At 44.1% G+C, this 17,842-nt stretch overlaps 1 protein-coding gene across 3 annotated transcripts in view; it reads left to right on the plus strand.

The window, feature by feature from the left end:
• Window positions 1-3,736: 3,736 nt before the first annotated feature.
• The window catches only part of LRP8 (LDL receptor related protein 8), a 301,572-nt gene continuing 287,466 nt past the window's right edge, over window positions 3,737-17,842 (plus strand). Inside the window, exons 1-2 of one of the 3 annotated variants that reach the window (XM_048862342.2) lie at window positions 3,737-3,989; window positions 4,910-5,029. In XM_048862342.2, coding sequence (XP_048718299.2) covers window positions 3,794-3,989; window positions 4,910-5,029 — 316 coding nt within the window. In that variant the 5' untranslated portion in view covers window positions 3,737-3,793. The remainder of the gene's footprint in view (window positions 3,990-4,909; window positions 5,030-17,842) is intronic. The other 2 variants (XM_048862340.2, XM_048862339.2) reach the window with 2 other exon arrangements.

The following is a 17,842-nucleotide window of genomic DNA, read 5'->3' on the forward strand; positions in this document are numbered from 1 at the left end:
TCTGCAGCACCTGGGTGTTACCAGCACAGAGGCACTAAAGAATTAAGTGGTAGCTTTCAAGTGACATTGTCAATTTACAAATCATGTGTTGTAATTAGCAAATTTATTTACCTATGGATTAAACAATTTTAAAAATTCCCATGTACTTATCACTAACTGTGCTCTTGGTTTACTTTTTGCATTTCTTTCAGCTTTCACTGATTCAACACTGTAACATGGCAGAAAGCGGCCTGGCCCCTTGGCAGTACTCCTCAGACATGCAGAAGACTTGGATTTGAAATCTACTCTTGATTTCTCCCCCTCCCTACAAGGGTCCAGTCTAACTCTCATTAAAATTAACTGAAAAGATTTTTATTGACTGCAGTGAGAGGTGGATTGGGCCCTAAAGCCATAGCATCTGGAAGTACCATGGAGGCAGTGTGGGCAACCTTGAGGTGGGGATGGAAGGTAAAAACCTTCTTGTGACTTAAAAGTCTCTTCCAGCTGAATAACAAGAAGTGTCCACAAAGTCTAAGGCAGCCCTGTCTTGTTCTTCTCCTTATCTGAAAGATTGTTGGTTGTGCTATAGCAGGGGTGGCCAAACTGTGGCTCGTGAGCCGCATGCAGCTTTTACAGTTAATGTGCGGTTCGTGGAGCCCCCCCACGCACTTCCCCCCATTCTCCACCTACCAGACTCGGGGAAGCTTGGGACCTCTGCCTTGCAGCAGGGTGGTGGAGTAGGGACTTCTGCTCGGTGGGGAGGGGAGGTCTTGGGGCTTCAGCCCTGTGGGGCGCACCTGCCAGGACTTGGGGCTTCAGCAGGAGCAGGGCTGAAGACCCAAGATCCACAAGGCACCTTACACGGGGCTGAAGCCCTGAGCCCCAGCCCTGGCTCTTGAACTTCTGAAGATTCTGAGGATGCAGCTCAGAGGGTCAGTAAGTTTGGCCACCCCTGTGATATAAGGACTCCAGAGTGAGAGAAATGAAGTAAGGGAAGGTTAATTTGAAGCCATCTAGGGAAATATGGTGAGTAGTGTAGCGTTCTCAAGGAAGAAGGGAACCTCAGGTTTCAGTGAATTGCTTTTGTTAAACTATTGGAACATATCAGATGGAACTGGACGTAGTTTCTCACTTAGTTCCCAAACTGTCAGTTTCCTTATCTCCCTCTAGCCTAGTTCCTCTTGCCTTTGCACTTCCTGTGATATTCTTTGGGTGTCCATGAGATGGCACAGGTAACCCCTATGGCTGGGGCCTGCCCAGGAGAGGCCATCGGCATTCCGTGGGCCAGGTGATACCAAAGCAAACTGTTGGGGTAGAGGATTAACTGTTGACAGCATTTTTCTTTGTCTCTTTTAAAGGACACCATTTTAGCAAAATTGTGGTTTTTTTAAAAAAAACAACAAAACACACCAAAAGTCAAATTTATCAGTTTCTGGACCTTTTTCTCCTCTCACTTATGCTCTTTCTTCACCAGTGTAGGTCCTCTGTCTTAACTGGAGTTACCTCTGATGTACACTATTTTGACAGAGAGAGAGAGAGGGAGGAATGAGACCAGGATTTGTAAAACTATCGTAAATCTGTATTTTGACACATTTTTTAAAAGAGAGGTTTGACCTGATGGATTATAATAGCTCAAAGCAAATGAGGTATTTATTACAATCTGTCACAGCAATCCCACCAGCACAAATGTGCACTATATTTGCATTCTAAAAATTAAGAAATATTTGTTGAACATGAATGTATCCGATGAAGTGAGCTGTAGCTCACGAAAGCCTATGCTCAAATAAATTGGTTAGTCTCTAAGGTGCCACAAGTACTCCTTTTCTTTTTGCGAATACAGACTAACACGGCTGCTACTCTGAAACCTGTTAATACATTGCAAGTTGTCACTGAAGTAATTCAACAATTAGCTATTTTCCTCTTCATGTTATTCAAACACATTAGTCACTCCACTGACTATTAGCTTGCAAATTTTCTGTTTAAAGAAGCAAATGCATTTTTAATTGTGCACCCAGTTTGAAGTCAGTGGAACTTTTGTCTGAGTGAGAAGTGCAGGATCATTCCTCATTTAAGGATTTTTTTTTTAAATGAAGTCGGAAACCTTTTACAACTTTGTTATATCGGTTTAATATTTTGAAGTGGACTGCAATTTCTTCAACATTGTTTAAAAAAATCAGTCCAAGACTTAAGATCTTGATGTTTAACAGTTTTAACTCTGTTGTGAATTGTTAAAACTGTTATTATTCCCTGAAAAACATCATTGACAATAAGAGTACTGAAATGACCTTAACTCTAGTAGTGTGAATAGCACTGCAATGCTAATTTAGCACAATCCAATATTTATGATTACAGTAGAGCCCAGAGGCTGTGATCAGGATCGGGGGTCCTCTATACAGAGATGTAGACATGGTCCCTATGCCATAGAGTTTATAAACTTGTTTTCATTCCATTTGCTGAACAAGCTGTATTGGCACGTGGAACAACACAGATTACCTCTCCATTAGAAAGGAGATTACCACCTCTGGAATGTTTTACAGTTTCTTCTCTTTGTAATTTGACTACAAGAAAGTGCAGAAGGTTATGTGGGTAGGATAGTCAGGAAATCCCTGTTTTACAAGAAAGCTAAAATAATGAAGAAAACACCCAGTGTGTAACTGACTTACTATTTTCTTAAAGACATTAAAACAGCACGTGTTTGTTTCATTTACTTAATAAAATTAAGATCACGGGCCAGATCTTCACTGTGAATCAGCATATCTACAGATTTAAATCAACTGAGGATGTGGCCCTATATTATAGAAGTGTGTTATTTGCATTTAGTGTACTATATACAAGATTTCAGAAATATTACAGTTAATTTATTATGTAACCTGTCTCTGAGGTCTCTAACATAGGAAAGAAGATGGCAAACACCAGTATGTTTCCTACAGTTTGTTTTCTGAAGTGCAATGGCTATATTCAACCTTGATTTATAACATGCAATGCTGTTAAATTAGGGCAGAATTTGGCCTCTTGAGTGTAGCTTTTAAACAGAAAATACTGTGGCAAAATTTAAACCCACTGTAAAATCAGTGTAACACCATTGACTTTAGTGGGGGTCACTCCATATTTGTTTATTATTTTATATACCAGGAACAAAGACATATTGTTATCTTACCTCTGAGCTAGGTAATAGTTATTGTATTTATTAGTATCCCCAAGGCAATCAAATAATATGGGCTAAATTCTGCTCTCAGCTACACTGGTGCAAGGCTGGTCAGTGGGGCTGTAGGGTAGAAATGAGAACAGACATTGGCCTTGCACCTCTGTTCCCCTCAAATAAACAGAATTAGTTGGTCTGAAAATCTCTTTTTACTGCTGCAGCGTTTCCTTTTGCAATCTGCTGGTTGCTTAATATTCCATTTATTAATTTTAAAGGTGAGGAAACCGAGGCCTTGTCCAATTAAAGAAATGATGGAATGGAGACTATTTTTAGCTGCCCTTGGGAATGGAGATTGGCTTTGCCCCTCTGCCAGCCTGAGTAATATAAAATGAAGGTCCAACATTATCTGTGGTGTGGTACCCTGCCCCCGACGCCTGCTCAGCTCAACAATGCATTTGCTTTTCCAGGAGTGGGGTCAGGCTAGCAAAGCAACACCATCCACGCTTCAGGAAAAAAAAGCACCTTCTGTGGCAGCATTGCCCCAGCGCTTTCTCTCAGGATTCCTCATCCCCACGTGGCACCTGGTCTCGCTCAACGCGCAGAGCGGGCACGCACAGGTCTGGAGCGCACAGACAGCCCGCCCAACCAGAAACGTCACCGCCTCCCATTTCAATGCACACACGCTGGAGGAAGCAAGCAGGGCAGCAGCCGACGGTAAACACTCCGTTGGCGAAGGCGGTAAGCCCGGCTGCATGCAATCAGCACTCAAGGCATTATCACACGGAAGGAGAGAGCGCGATGTGCCACCCAGGACTAACCCGGCTGCTGCTCTTCCATCTGCTGCTGATCAAGCTGCACACTGGCAAAGGTGGGTCGGGAGCCCCGTGTCCATGTCCTCTGCACGTGTGCGCGCGCGTGTCGGGGGGTAACCACGCAGCATCGCTGGGACCTGAGCAAGGGCAAGCCATGCATTTGCCTGGGGCTCTCGCTCTCCCTTTTGACGACTGGTTGCACGCGCTGTGTGTGGGATTCCTGGCCCTGCACAGCAAGCCAGTTTGCAGGGGTTCCCTTAACTTTGATCCGTGCTGTACTGGGGGGAAGGGCTGACACCTTGTTTGAAGGGAAAGGCTATCACCGATGCTAGCCGACCGGTAGTGACAGGAATTCATCTTTTAAGCTAAGGGAAGATTTGTGTGGTCACCCGTAACCCAAACCCAGGAGCCCCGCTCCCTCTCTGCAAAGGAGCAGGTCCCCTTCTCAGCTTCAGGTTGGGGTCAGTTTCCATTTTGTGGGGGAAGGAAAATATTTAGGTAAACGGAGAAGCTGACAATGGTCCCTCAACATGCGATCTGCCTTTTGCACTGACAATGAATAGCCGCTAGGTCGTTGGTGCTTTTACTGTGGCATTTCCTTACCCTTCCCTCCAACCTCCTTTTGCCCTTAAATCAGTGCCGGGTTATTTCCCACAGTGCGTGAATTAGATGCTTGGTGTGTGCACGATGCCGCTTTTCAAAGGGGGGATATATTTAGCCGGGGAGAAGGGGATTATGGTAACCTACTTTAAGCAGAGGTGCATTGTCCTTGTGTTACTAAACACATGCCTCCCCCCCCATGCCGTGCCCCTCTCCAGGGGAGCCCTGTGTGTGCGGCGAGTTAGAGTCCGTGGCGGGAGCGTGGCCTGAAGCCCCGGGCCGGGAGGATGCGGCCTGCAAAGCATGCCCCGGGCGGGGGTGGGCACGGCCGGGAAGCGCGCCCTAGCTCACGCGGCTCTGCCTCTGCCGCCCGCAGGCGCCGCCAAGGAGTGCGAGGAGGATCAGTTCCAGTGCCGGAACGAGCGCTGCATCCCCGCCGTCTGGAAGTGCGACGAGGACGACGACTGCTCGGACAACAGCGACGAGGCGGACTGCCGTGAGTGCCCGAGCCGCGCTCCCGGCCGGACGCCCCGCTCGCAGGCAGGCGTGCGGGGCGGGGGGGTCTCCGCTCGGCCGGGGTGCCGGATTGGCCGCGGGGAGGGTGGGCTGCGCCGGGCGGTGCGTGGGGCAGAGGCGAGCTGGAGCAAGCTCGTGTCTTCCGCTGGGGCTGCCTCTTGCAGGCTGCGGGAGCGCCATGCATTGCACGGGGGCACCCGGCGGCGCCTGGCTCCCGGGGCGTGTGTGTGTGTGCGCGGCCGGCCTAGAAAGCAGTCCTGTCCGGAGACTCGGGGGCGCTGGCGCCCGGGGAGCCCTGGGCACCGCGCGCAGGCTGGAGAGACGTCGCCCAGCCCTGCTGTCCCTTTCTCCGCCTGCGTTTCCCCTGGGGCCGCATCAGCCCCCGCTGCTGCTCGGAGATAGGCTTCTCCCTCTTGCCAGAAGGGGCGGATGCAGCGTTGAGCCTCGGGGAGAGCAGCGCAGCGCGCGTGTGTGTTGGGGGCGAATTATATCCATATGCCCTGGGTGACAGTAGCGGGTCCTGCCCTGCCGCTTTCCTGCCGCAAAACCTGGCCCAGAGGCAAACGACTGTAAATTTGCGGTTCCATCCTGTTCTTTTTTGAATGAAGCCGTCGCTTTTGCCGGCCCCGTTTCGGATTGGCTGCTGGGAGACACCAGATCAGCCACATGGCACAAGCTGCCTATAGAAAAGTGGGAAGGGTTGACTAGTTTTTATTTGGTGCACCCTCGGCCATCCTCCTCCAAGACTCTCCCTTGTGCCCTTGCATAGGTTAGAGGATAGGCTGTGAAGGTCTTCTGGGGAAAGTGCCCTGACAGGCTAAATTTACAAAGGCAAAGAGGTTTATTATTGCACCGTCAAAGTGAAATGCTTAGCGATGGGGATGATTTCAACTCTTTACCTACAAAATCTTGTTCTGGTGGTGATTCATCCTGAAAAATTCTAAGTTCGTTAAAAGAAAAGGAGGACTTGTGGCACCTTAGAGACTAACTAACAAATTTATTTGAGCATAAGCTTTCTTGAGCTACATATGCTTAAGCTTACGCTCAAATAAATTTGTTAGTCTCTAAGGTGCCACAAGTCCTCCTTTTCTTTTTGCGGATACAGACTAACACAGCTGCTATTCTGAAACCTGTCAAAGTTCGTTAAAGAGGTGGAGAGTTATAGTTTTCAAAATCTTCCTCCTCCGTATATTAGTTAAACACTGACTTTTTATGGTTCTACTCTTTCCTCTTACTGTTATATCCTTGTTTTGACAAATCCTGTGTATGTGGGAAAACCCTAAGGAGAAATCATTGTTCTGGTTTAGTTCCTGGTGGTTTTTTTTTAAGTTGCTCATAGGACAGATCTTGAAAGAAGTTCAATTTAAGTATGTATATACAAGGATTACTGAAACAAATATGGCAGGTTTCAGAGTAGCAGCTGTGTTAGTCTGTATTCGCAAAAAGAAAAGGAGTACTTGTGGTACCTCCCCCCCCCCACTGAATGCATCCGATGAAGTGAGCTATCGCTCACGAAAGCTTATGCTCAAATAAGTGTGTTCGTCTCTAAGGTGCCACAAGTCCTCCTGTTCTTTTTGAAAAAAATATAGTGAATTAGCCAGTGTGCATGTGCACAACTGCTTACTATTGGATAGAATCGGAACTACTCAGTTGTGTGTCATCAAGCCCCGTGCTGGTAACAGAATATAGCAGTGTAAGTGGGAGAAGAAGAGGGTTTATGCTTTTGGAGCAGGGCGGCTTGGAGTTCTACCTCCTCTGTTCCTGTGATGTCTCAGTTGGCCTTGGGGTTATGGTTGGCAAGATGCCAAAGTCCCAGACAGTTGCACATTTGTTATGCTATCAGTACACATGCTTGTCCCTTGTGTGTTGCCATGTAAGTTCTGTGGGTAGCAGCACTTCTCCCAACCGAAGTATGCAAGAAACATCCATGAAAGCAAAGAAATATGGAATTAAGTCCATTGTATCTACAAGAGACAAAACAGCACTGCAGGTTTTGCTGTGGCAGCTGACCTGAAATACCAAAGGCATGTCTTGAGAATTATATACTGTATAGGATAATAGCCATTGAATTCACACTTTGTTGTAATTCATGGGATGAGCTCTGCAGACTTCATAAACCACAAGAACATAACATGAGCAGCTGATGAATGGCAGCAGAGTCTAGGGAATAAGTTACGGTCATGCATTTTTCACTCTATTTCTTGCTATTAACATCCTTGCAGTTTTTAATCAATTTAACATTTACAGTCTCATCCTACAGTCCTTTCTTAGGCAAAACTTCCACTGAATTCAGTTTTGTTTGTATAAAGGTTGTATGGTCATGGCCTGAATGGATTCCTAATGTTCTGATTATTTTATCCCAACTCACAATGAATAGTCCTTTACCCTCTGAATAGTCCCATTAGAATCAGTGAGACTTCTTAAAAAGCAAGACTGAGTAAGGATCAGGACCTCCCCACTCCCAGGCCTCCCATGAAATACCGAGTCAGAAAAGATAAGGAATGTAAAATGATATTTTGATGAAGCTCTGATTTGGTTATATTGTGCCATGTCAGATCGGTCAGGTAAGTAATTGTGTTTTCTTAGAAGTTTTACTTCTGCAGCTTTTAGAGTTTTTTGAAAAAAGGCATTTTATGGCATGTGCCTGGGATTCTGTTTGCTGGTAAATGTTAACAAAGGGGTCATTTTCCAGAGTAACAGCCGTGTTAGTCTGTATTCGCAAAAAGAAAAGGAGTACTTGTGGCACCTTAGAGACTAACCAATTTATTTGAGCATGAGCTTTCGTGAGCTACAGTACATATGTAAGGAATTATACTATATTGTAGAGTGCAGACTAGCATATGAACATGGATTAGGTGGGTGTATTATAGAAATTTCCCATATGGACTGATCATTTAATTAAAATATGGAATTTGCAGTGGACTTCATTCAAATGGTCTTCATTCAAATTACATTTTTCACATGCTTATTTTTGCTAGCTTGTATTTACTTATTGCTGAACATTGATTTCTCTGAAATAATGTTAAAAGGAAAATATATGAGTGTTTATAATATAAAGCACAGGTGTACACAGACCATTACATTTTCAGGGATACATAATATATGTACCCAGAGTATGTTCAGTACGCTTTTGTTTCTAGATTAACACACTACTTTTGTTGCTACTGAAGATACAATAATATATTAAAAACAGTATTCGGAATTTACACATTCGAAGAACTTGAATTTTCCACAGTTAACTACTGAAGGAGTGATGGACAGGGAAAAGGAAAATATATATAGCCCTGTAGTGGCAAATGCTGTGGCAGACCATTCCATTCTCAGTCTCTATATTCACAAAAAGAAATGGAGTACTGTGGCACCTTAGAGACTAACCAATTTATTTGAGCATAAGCTTTCGTGAGCTACAGCTCACTTCATCGGATGCATACTGTGGAAAATACAGAAGATGTTTTTATACACACAAACCATGAAAAAATGGGTGTGTATCACTTCAAAAGGTTTTCTCTCCCCCCACCCCACTCTCCTGCTGGTAATAGCTTATCTAAAGTGATCACTCTCCTTACAATGTGTATGATAATCAAGGTGGGCCATTTCCAGCACAAATCCAGGTTTTCTCCAACACCCCCCCCCCCGCCCCCGCCAAAACCCACTCTCCTGTTGGTAATAGCTTATCCTGATCACAAAGCTATTACCAACAGGAGAGTGGGGGGGGGAGGGGGAAACCTGGATTTGTGCTGGAAATGGCCCACCTTGATCATCATACACATTGTAAAGAGCCCTTTCTCTTTACAATGTGTATGATGAATCCAGGTTTCCCCCTCCCCCCCCACTCTCCTGTTGGTAATAGCTTTGTGATCAGGATAAGCTATTACCAACAGGAGAGTGGGTTTTGGCGGGGGCGGGGGGGGGGTGTTGGAGAAAACCTGGATTTGTGCTGGAAATGGCCCACCTTGATTATCATACACATTGTAAGGAGAGTGATCACTTTAGATAAGCTATTACCAGCAGGAGAGTGGGGTGGGGGGAGAGAAAACCTTTTGAAGTGATACACACCCATTTTTTCATGGTTTGTGTGTATAAAAACATCTTCTGTATTTTCCACAGTATGCATCCGATGAAGTGAGCTGTAGCTCACGAAAGCTCATGCTCAAATAAATTGGTTAGTCTCTAAGGTGCCACAAGTACTCCTTTTCTTTTTGCGAATACAGACTAACACGTTACTCTGAAACCAGTCTCTAAATTCAGTTAGCTCAGAACTTTCTCAGAAGTATGTGATATGCATGTGTTAACAGATTTCTTATTGTATTTTTCTTCACTTCTAGGAGAAACAGGATAACCCTTGTTTCAGAGTAGCAGCCGTGTTAGTCTGTATTTGCAAAAAGAAAAGGAGTACTTGTGGCACCTTAGAGACTAACCAATTTATTTGAGCATAAGCTTTCGTGAGCTACTTGTGCTCAGATACATTCATTAGTCTCTAAGGTGCCACAAGTACTCCTTTTCTTTTTAGGTTTCAGAGTAGCAGCCGTGTTAGTCTGTCTTCGCAAAAAGAAAAGGAGCACTTGTGGCTGTAGCTCACGAAAGCTTATGCTCAAATAGATTGGTTAGTCTCTAAGGTGCCACAAGTACTCCTTTTCTTTTTAGGATAACTCTTGTGGCTAGTATGTAAATGATCAGCTTGTAAAATAAACGGCTCCTTGTGGTTGTTGCCATTGAAATGCTCTGTTACAAAATGTTTCAGTTTTTTTTTAATAGTTCTATGAGAAGATGACAATTTACTGTCTGCTTGTGGGAAAATAGGGAGTTGATGGAGTGGCAGTACTCAATGTGCTTCTTGCTAGAAGCCACCTTTGTACACAGACTGAGGCTTTTCCTGTTTTCTGCTGCTCTACTGCCTGGCGAGTCTACTGTTGACTTTTCCAAGGAATTTGAGATTCCAAAGGAGGAGTCTGAGCACCTTGCTTCATAGAGGTTTCCTCTGGGCTTGATTTCTTCCACTGAATTTCTTCCTTTTTGATTGGGAGTAGTGTGTCTGAAAGCATCCCTGTATTCTCACCCTACATATTATTGTAATAATCTTTGTACAAAATATGCCTTGTGAGGTATCATATGAAAACTTAATATCTTGAAAAAAGAAAAGGAGTACTTGTGGCACCTTAGAGACTAACCAATTTATTTGAGCATAAGCTTTTGTGAGCTACAGCTCACTTCATCGGATGTTGCTCACGAAAGCTTATGCTCAAATAAATTGGTTAGTCTCTAAGGTGCCAAAAGTACTCCTTTTTCTTTTTGCAAATACAGACTAACACGGCTGCTACTCTGAAACCTGTCTTAATATCTTGCTGGTCAATAACATCATGGTGAAAATGTATGTAGCAACATTATTTATAAAGCCGTGAAATCCCCCTGTATGATGTGGTAAGTGCATGTTCAAAACCATACGGACCCGCCTAGGCAAAAGTTGTTGAACAGGTCTAGCCTAAACAAAGGAATGTGTGTTTATCTCAATTTACATGTAAGTAGTGAATGGGCCTCAAGACAGCAGGGGGAAGAGATGGCAGGAGACAGCACATTTGCATGTCAACATCAGACTCTATATTGTCTGCAAAAAGAAAAGGAGTACTTGTGGCACCTTAGAGACTAACCAATTTATTTGAGCATAAGCTTTTGTGAGCTACAGCTCACTTCATCGGATGCATACTGTGGAAAGTTTAGAAGATCTTATTATATACACAGAAAGCATGAAAAAATACCTCCTCCCACCCCACTCTCCTGCTGGTAATAGCTTATCTAAAGTGATCACTCTCCTTACAATGTGTATAATTATCAAGTTGGGCCATTTCCAGCACAAATCCAGGTTTTCTCACCCCCCATTTTCTCACCTCATTACCAGCAGGAGAGTGAGTTTGTGTGTGTGTGTGTGGGGGGGGGGCATGAGAAAACCTGGATTTGTGCTGGAAATGGCCCAACTTGATTATCATAGGTTTCAGAGTAACAGCCGTGTTAGTCTGTATTCGCAAAAAGAAAAGGAGTACTTGTGGCACCTTACAGACTAACCAATTTATTTGAGCATGAGCTTTCGTGAGCTACAGCTCACACATTGTAAGGAGAGTGATCACTTTAGATAAGCTATTACCAGCAGGAGACTGGGGTGGGAGGAGGTATTTTTTTCATGCTTTCTGTGTATATAATAAGATCTTCTAAACTTTCCACAGTATGCATCCGATGAAGTGAACTGTAGCTCACGAAAGCTTATGCTCAGATAAATTTGTTAGTCTCTAAGGTGCCACAAGTACTCCTTTTCTTTTTGCGAATACAGACTAACACGGCTGTTACTCTGAAACCTGTATATTGTCTGCCTCACTGTTTAAATAAACTTTGCTTTGAGGGGTAATCTTCAGAAGAATCCACATCAAAGATTCACTGGATTGTAAAAGAAAGAGGCAGAAAACCCCTAAGCTGTGTCTCTTTCACCTAAGAAGACAAAAAAGGGTCGTGGCTACACTACAAAATCAAGTCAACCTAACTGCAGGCACAGCAGTAATTACATCGCTTGTTTGTGTCTACAGTTTGCTCTTTGTCTTAGCGGTGCGCATCCTCCCCAGGAACCTGTGTTGATTGTACTGTCAGTGTGGGGCATTGTGGGATGGGTCCTGAAAGCTAGTAACAGGCAGCAGAAGCAACACAGTGTTGACCTGACTATGTTGACCTTGACTCTACGCTGCTTGTGGAGGTGGAGTTATTAGGTCGGCGTAGTGGGGCATTTACATTTCGCTCCTGCCCACGTAAGTGTAGAGACTTCCCTAGTTCAATCGACATAAACTGCCTTGTGTTGACCTAACTCTATAGTACCTTAGAGACTAACCAATTTATTTGAGCATGAGCTTTCGTGAGCTACAGCTCACTTCATCTGATGAAGTGAGCTGTAGCTCACGAAAGCTCATGCTCAAATAAATTGGTTAGTCTCTAAGGTGCCACAAGTACTCCTTTTCTTTTTGCGAATACAGACTAACATGGCTGTTCCTCTGAAACCTAACTCTATAGTGTAGACCAGACCTCAGGCACCAGCATCTTTGGGCCTCTGGGGGAGATCCTGACCAAAGAATTGTCAGTCACTATCTTGCTGGAAGACTGGGGGTGAGACAGGCCTTTTTAAACAAAGCCTTGAACCAAAATTTACCAGATTAAGTCTAAGACTTTTAGATGTGTTTTCACTGTTATTTGCTTGTGACAGTTTTGATCTTTATCTCTCATACTTGAATTCACTTAAATCCATCTTCTTTTGTTCATAAATTTGTTTTGTCTTTAAACCCATCCAGTTGTGTTTAAACTGAACTGTCTGGTAACTCCAGTTAAAGTAGAAAATTGTTGAATATTGACTCTTTACAGTGGTAATAGATCTTAATATCTGAGTGTCTAGGAGAGGGCTGGACAGCGCAGAACACACACTTCGGGAAAATTCAGTACTGGGAGTATGTTGCTTCACCCTGCAAGTAACAACCAAGGCTGGTGAAAGCCAGAGTGTGTCTGGTGTGTTGCTGACAGGCTGCTGGGTTCAGAGCTGCTGGACCAGGGCTGCAGTTATACCCAGACAGGATGTTACCTGCATGCTGGCAGGCTGTTTGTGAGCAGCCCAGGTGGGAGCTACAGCAGCAAAACATTGCGAGGCACCCAGCATTGCAGGGCAGGTGGGTGCCTCTCACTGCCCCTCACTGATCTGGATTGCACCGCAGGATGGGACAGGTAGTAATCAAGAATTGTCCTTTCTGTCAAGGATTTGATGTAGAATGAGTGTGGCTAAATGGAAATCAAGGGATGAAATGGTGATGCCTCTTTAGTTACTGGATATGGAAGATTACCCAATCCCAATTTTTAAAAGGGGTTAGGTCAGACCTGGAACATGGTCATATAGCAGTTTCACAAGTTGTAGGGTCAAATTCCTCCATGGGCTAACTCCATTATTTTAGGGGTTTTAAATAAGGGATGAATTGGGAATTGTCTCTCTTTTAAAAAAAGGAAAAAGGTAACTGAGGATCATCTGCCTTTTTTTTAAACCTTTAACCAGTCATATATCCTGTTATAGTTGATGAAGGCAACTTTGGATCCCTGGAACACTTATGTGGGCAGGCCGCAGAATTTGGCCCTATGTGAGTAAGATGAGAAGGATTTGACCCCCAGACTAATTGGATTAGGAGTTGGTCATGTGGTTTTGTAGAGTGTGTTGTCATGTGAGATTATTTATCTGGAAGAGTTATAAGGATACAAAATACTAATAGGTGTGTGTGTGTGTGTGTGTAAGATTCGGTTTAATTAAAAATATCTAAATCCAACATATTTGCAGAGTCTTTCTTAAGTGCCTCTGACTTCGCTGTGATGAGGTACAATTTCAGTCCATAGTATGGTGCCATTTTAGTGTTATTACAGTCAGAAACATTAAACTATTTTATTTACTTTAGATATTTTTAATTTAAAATATTAAAGGGTCCATCCTACATTAACGACTACAAGTGCTACTCACATTATGAAGGCAAATGTATTTCAGAACAGAGCAACATAAATGATGAGGCTGGAGGTATCGATCTGTGAGGAAAGATGAAGAACTGAATAGGTAGGTGTAGCTTAGCTAAGTGACAACTAAATGGGAACATAGTAGTCATCTATGGTGTTTGAAGAGTATAAATGCCAATGATGGAGAGGAATTGGGACAAGAGAGTTTATCAGGAGTAATGAGAACAGAGCTCCTTCTTGCCAAGTTACGATGTCTCTGCAGTGCTAACAGGAGGCAAAAGTAGTGAAAAAGGATTTTTTGTTAAAGTCACCAGATATATGCAGGTGGTTAAGTAGAAAGATAGCTTTTTTGCTCGGTTGCTTTTCTGGTCATAACTGCACTTTGTGGCGGGTGGAGCCCCCCTTTGGGGAGGATAGCCCCCAGCTCCCTCCCTTCCACCCACAACCCTCTCCCCCGCCCCCCCGCAGCCGGAGTAATGACCCCCCTTGGCCGAGGAGCCCCGGGCTGGCTGGAGGCCCAAGCACCCCCACCCCTCCCCAGGTCGGAGGAGCCCTGGGTTGTCTGAAGCCTCGAGCCTGCCCCCTGTACCTGCCCCGAGGAGCCCTGAGCGCCCTCCCCCCCCACTTGCCCAGAGGAGCCCCAGGCCAGCCGCAGCTGCACCTCCCCTCCCCTCCCCAGACCCCAAGCCTGGGAAAAGCCGCAGCGTGACTGTGTTTCTTTCCAAAGAAGACCTGAGCTTTTGATATGCCCCATGCAGGTTCCGGGGTGGCTGAGTATTTGCTACTCAGCTTCCTGGGTTCATCAGTAATCTCTCTGGAGTCCAAGGAGATTACTGATGATCTCGGGAAGCTGAATAGCACATACTGCCTCCTTAGCAACCCCGGAACCCACATGGGACATCATAAAGCAAAAACTTCCGTCGCCACACCTGCAACTGGTTGTCTGGCAGCAGCAGGAGCATCAGGGGATGCAGAATCTCCCTTGGCCTATTATACCCCAGGAGTACAGTAGGCAGATATCCATGGTGTCAGAAGCTTTCCTAAGGTCAAGGAGAATGTGGAATGAATGAGTTCTGATCTAGCAAATCTTTTGTTTTTCTACTTTTGAAGACAGAGTTGTTAGCTACATTTTCTAAATAAAAAGAACAGGAGTACTTGTGGCACCTTAGAGACTAACCAATTTGTTAGAGCATAAGCTTTCGTGGGCTACAGCCCACTTCATCGGATGCATAGAATGGAACATATAGAAAGAAGATATATATATATATATATATATATATACACATACATACAGAGAAGGTGGAAGTTGCCATACAAAGTGTAAGAGGCTAATTCATTAAGATGAGCTATTGTCAGCAGGAGAAAAAAACTTGTGTAGTGATAATCAAGATAGCCCATTTAGACAGTTGACAAGAAGGTGTGAGGCTACTTAACATGGGGAAATAGATTCAATATGTGTAATGACCCAGCCACTCCCAGTCTCTGTTCAAACCCAAGTTAATGGTATCTAGGTTGCATATTAATTCAAGCTCAGCAGTTTCTCATTGGAGTCTGTTTTTGAAGCTTTTCTGTACAGCTCACTGTAGAGGCTTGAAAAAATCTGACAAATACTGATACCTTTGTCTGTTTCTAATGGACAAGAGCCCAGGTGGCTTTGTTTTGTTTGCTTCCGTTTTTGATTATTAGCCAGTAATGCATACTGCTCTAGGAGCAGGGCAAACTGCAGCAACGTGGAAGCTCATGCGCTGGGTGAAATTCGTCCCTGGTGTGACTCTGGAGGCTTGTGAAAGTCACACCAGGGGTGAATTTGTCTGAGTGTTTTCTTCCCCTTTCTCCCTGCCTTGTGTTTTCGCTAATTTCTTGGTGATAGATTTTTAAAAAATAGATAGTGCTCTTGTGTTTTAGACCGTACCTACTTGCAGTGGCTCTTTGATGTTTCTCTTCCTGATTTTAGATTTTTGAAACCCAAAGCTCAGATATATTTGCTGTTCTTGTCATAGGGAGGGAGCAGGTTTGAAAGGGTTGTAGGGGAAATGGTAAGTGGGAGAGGCAGATGGCTCTCTAAGGAGGGGGGTCAAGTTGAGAAGTTTGCTATGTGGGAGGTACAGAAGCATTGGCAGTAGGGCGTTAGGAATGGGACATTCATTATTGAGGGGATACTAGTTTGGCATGAACGTCTCTCGCTCCCTGTACTATCTACTTCATTTTCTGGCCTTACTGCTAGCTCTCTTGCTCACCACACTCCTCACATCTTGGAATTTTTAAATTTGAACTTGAAGCGCATAGTGTCCATACTGAGCTCCACCCTTCTGAATCATTACACATCTTATAAGAGGTTTCTGATCCCTATATTTTTTCCAAGCCCCCAGAAAAATGTGTGGATTCTGTTTGAGTTTTCGAGTATTGCTTCTTGTTTTACTGCACTGTTGCAGTGTCCCTAGTCGAAAGCAATTGGTCTATTCCTGTGTAACTCTCCTCTAGCACAAGCGCCTGGTTCTAGCCAAAGGGAAGCTGCATACTTTTATGCTACATGGTTAGGAAATGTTAGAAATGCGGAGCCTAATTTCTTCTAAAATGCCTTTTCCTGTTAAAATCATTAATATTTAGATTACTCCAAGGTGGGGGTATGAGCCTTTTGATATAATTCATGCAAATTTTTCTGCTCCATGAAAATTCCTGCTGAAATGCAAAAGATAACTTGTAAAGTCTAATTAATGTGTTACAATAATTCTGTGAACTACTTACAAAAAAATCTAATGTTAAAATAATGTCAGGAGTCAGGCTTTAAATAAAGGGAAGCCAGGAAATTCAGAGTGGGGGTTAAAACTCCATTTTAATGCTACCTCAGTAAAGAGACTGTTGTGTAATAAGAAGATGATGGGTCCAGCAGACCTGCGCTCTGTTCTATTACCTGTTACCTTTGCCTCCAAACAAAAGGTGAACCTTCATATCTCTTCAGAGGTTTGAATCTGAAGAGTCATGATCACGTTTGAGGCTTGAATTTGGTTCGCTATATATTGAAATAACTAGCACCTCCACAGTGCTCTTCAGTAAGGTGAGTGAGTAGCATCACTCCCATTATACAGGTGAGGAAACTGTGGCACACAGAGCTAGTGTATGGTCAAGGGCATACTGTAAATCAGTGGCAGAACCAGGAGCAGAACTCAGATGTCCTAAATCCAAGTGTCCAATCCACTTGAGCATGCTGCCTGCCCAAAGGCACCTGTGGGGCTAATGATAAAATTTCATTCTTCATTCCAGATTACCTGGCTTTTGTAGTTCTGAGTCAGAATCTGGCAGTTAGTCTAACCTTGCAGAGTTATCACAAAGAGTGAATTTAACAGTAGAGCTCTAGAATCTACTAAAGAATGGGATTTATAAGAGGTTTAGATTAGAATAACACTGAGGGCCATTAGCCGGGGCCTTGCTATCAAATTGCTGTAAAGGAGATGTTTTCTTTCTGAGACATTAATATTATTTTAATATTTATTAAATGATTGACAGTGTGGTTGGTGCTGTCAGCTCATTCTATGAAGTCACAAGGCTACATCTATGTTTTACTGAAAAACGTCCCCCGTATCTGAGATTTGCAGAGCTGCTATATGGTCCTCAGCACATACTTCTCCAGACACTATGCCCTCATCACTGCCTCTAGATCTCATGTGGCAGTTGGCAGTGCAGTTCTTTCCTCAGTTCTAGACTTGATGCTGAAGCTCCCCCTCCTTAGAGGGATATTGCTTAGGAGTCACCTGAAGTGGAGCAACCATGGGGATGCTACTTGATGAACAAAAAGAAGTTACTGCACAGGGTAAGGAACTGTGGTTCTTTGATATGCGTGTCTCTATGTGGGCTATACTTCTTGGCCTCCTTCCTCTCTGCTTCAGGATTTCCCTCTGAGACTTGACAATAGAGAAGGGTGGTTTGCCCATGCAGCCCGATACATACATTCATGGCCCGCACTGAGGCTGTATGGGCCAAATGAATACTGCTTGTGAAAATCTCCGATCCAAGGTGCGTAGGGCATATGAGCACCTCATGTGGAGGACCCATAGGGGGACATGTCTCGAAGAGCCACAGTTACTGCACAGGGGGAGTAACCTCTTTTTGGCCAACAAGAAACTTGACACTAGCTAAAATGCTTGGGAAATTTTAGCTCATTGTTGTATATTTTGTTCATCTCGCCTCATTTCCTCCCTTCATTCCCCTTTCATAACAAACAAACAACAACAACAAAAATCAAACCCCAACCCAGTTGCAAAGTTTAGCATCCATAGCTGCTATATTT

This window comes from Caretta caretta, chromosome 8 (genome assembly GCF_965140235.1).
Source record: "Caretta caretta isolate rCarCar2 chromosome 8, rCarCar1.hap1, whole genome shotgun sequence".
Taxonomy (NCBI): domain Eukaryota; kingdom Metazoa; phylum Chordata; order Testudines; family Cheloniidae; genus Caretta; species Caretta caretta.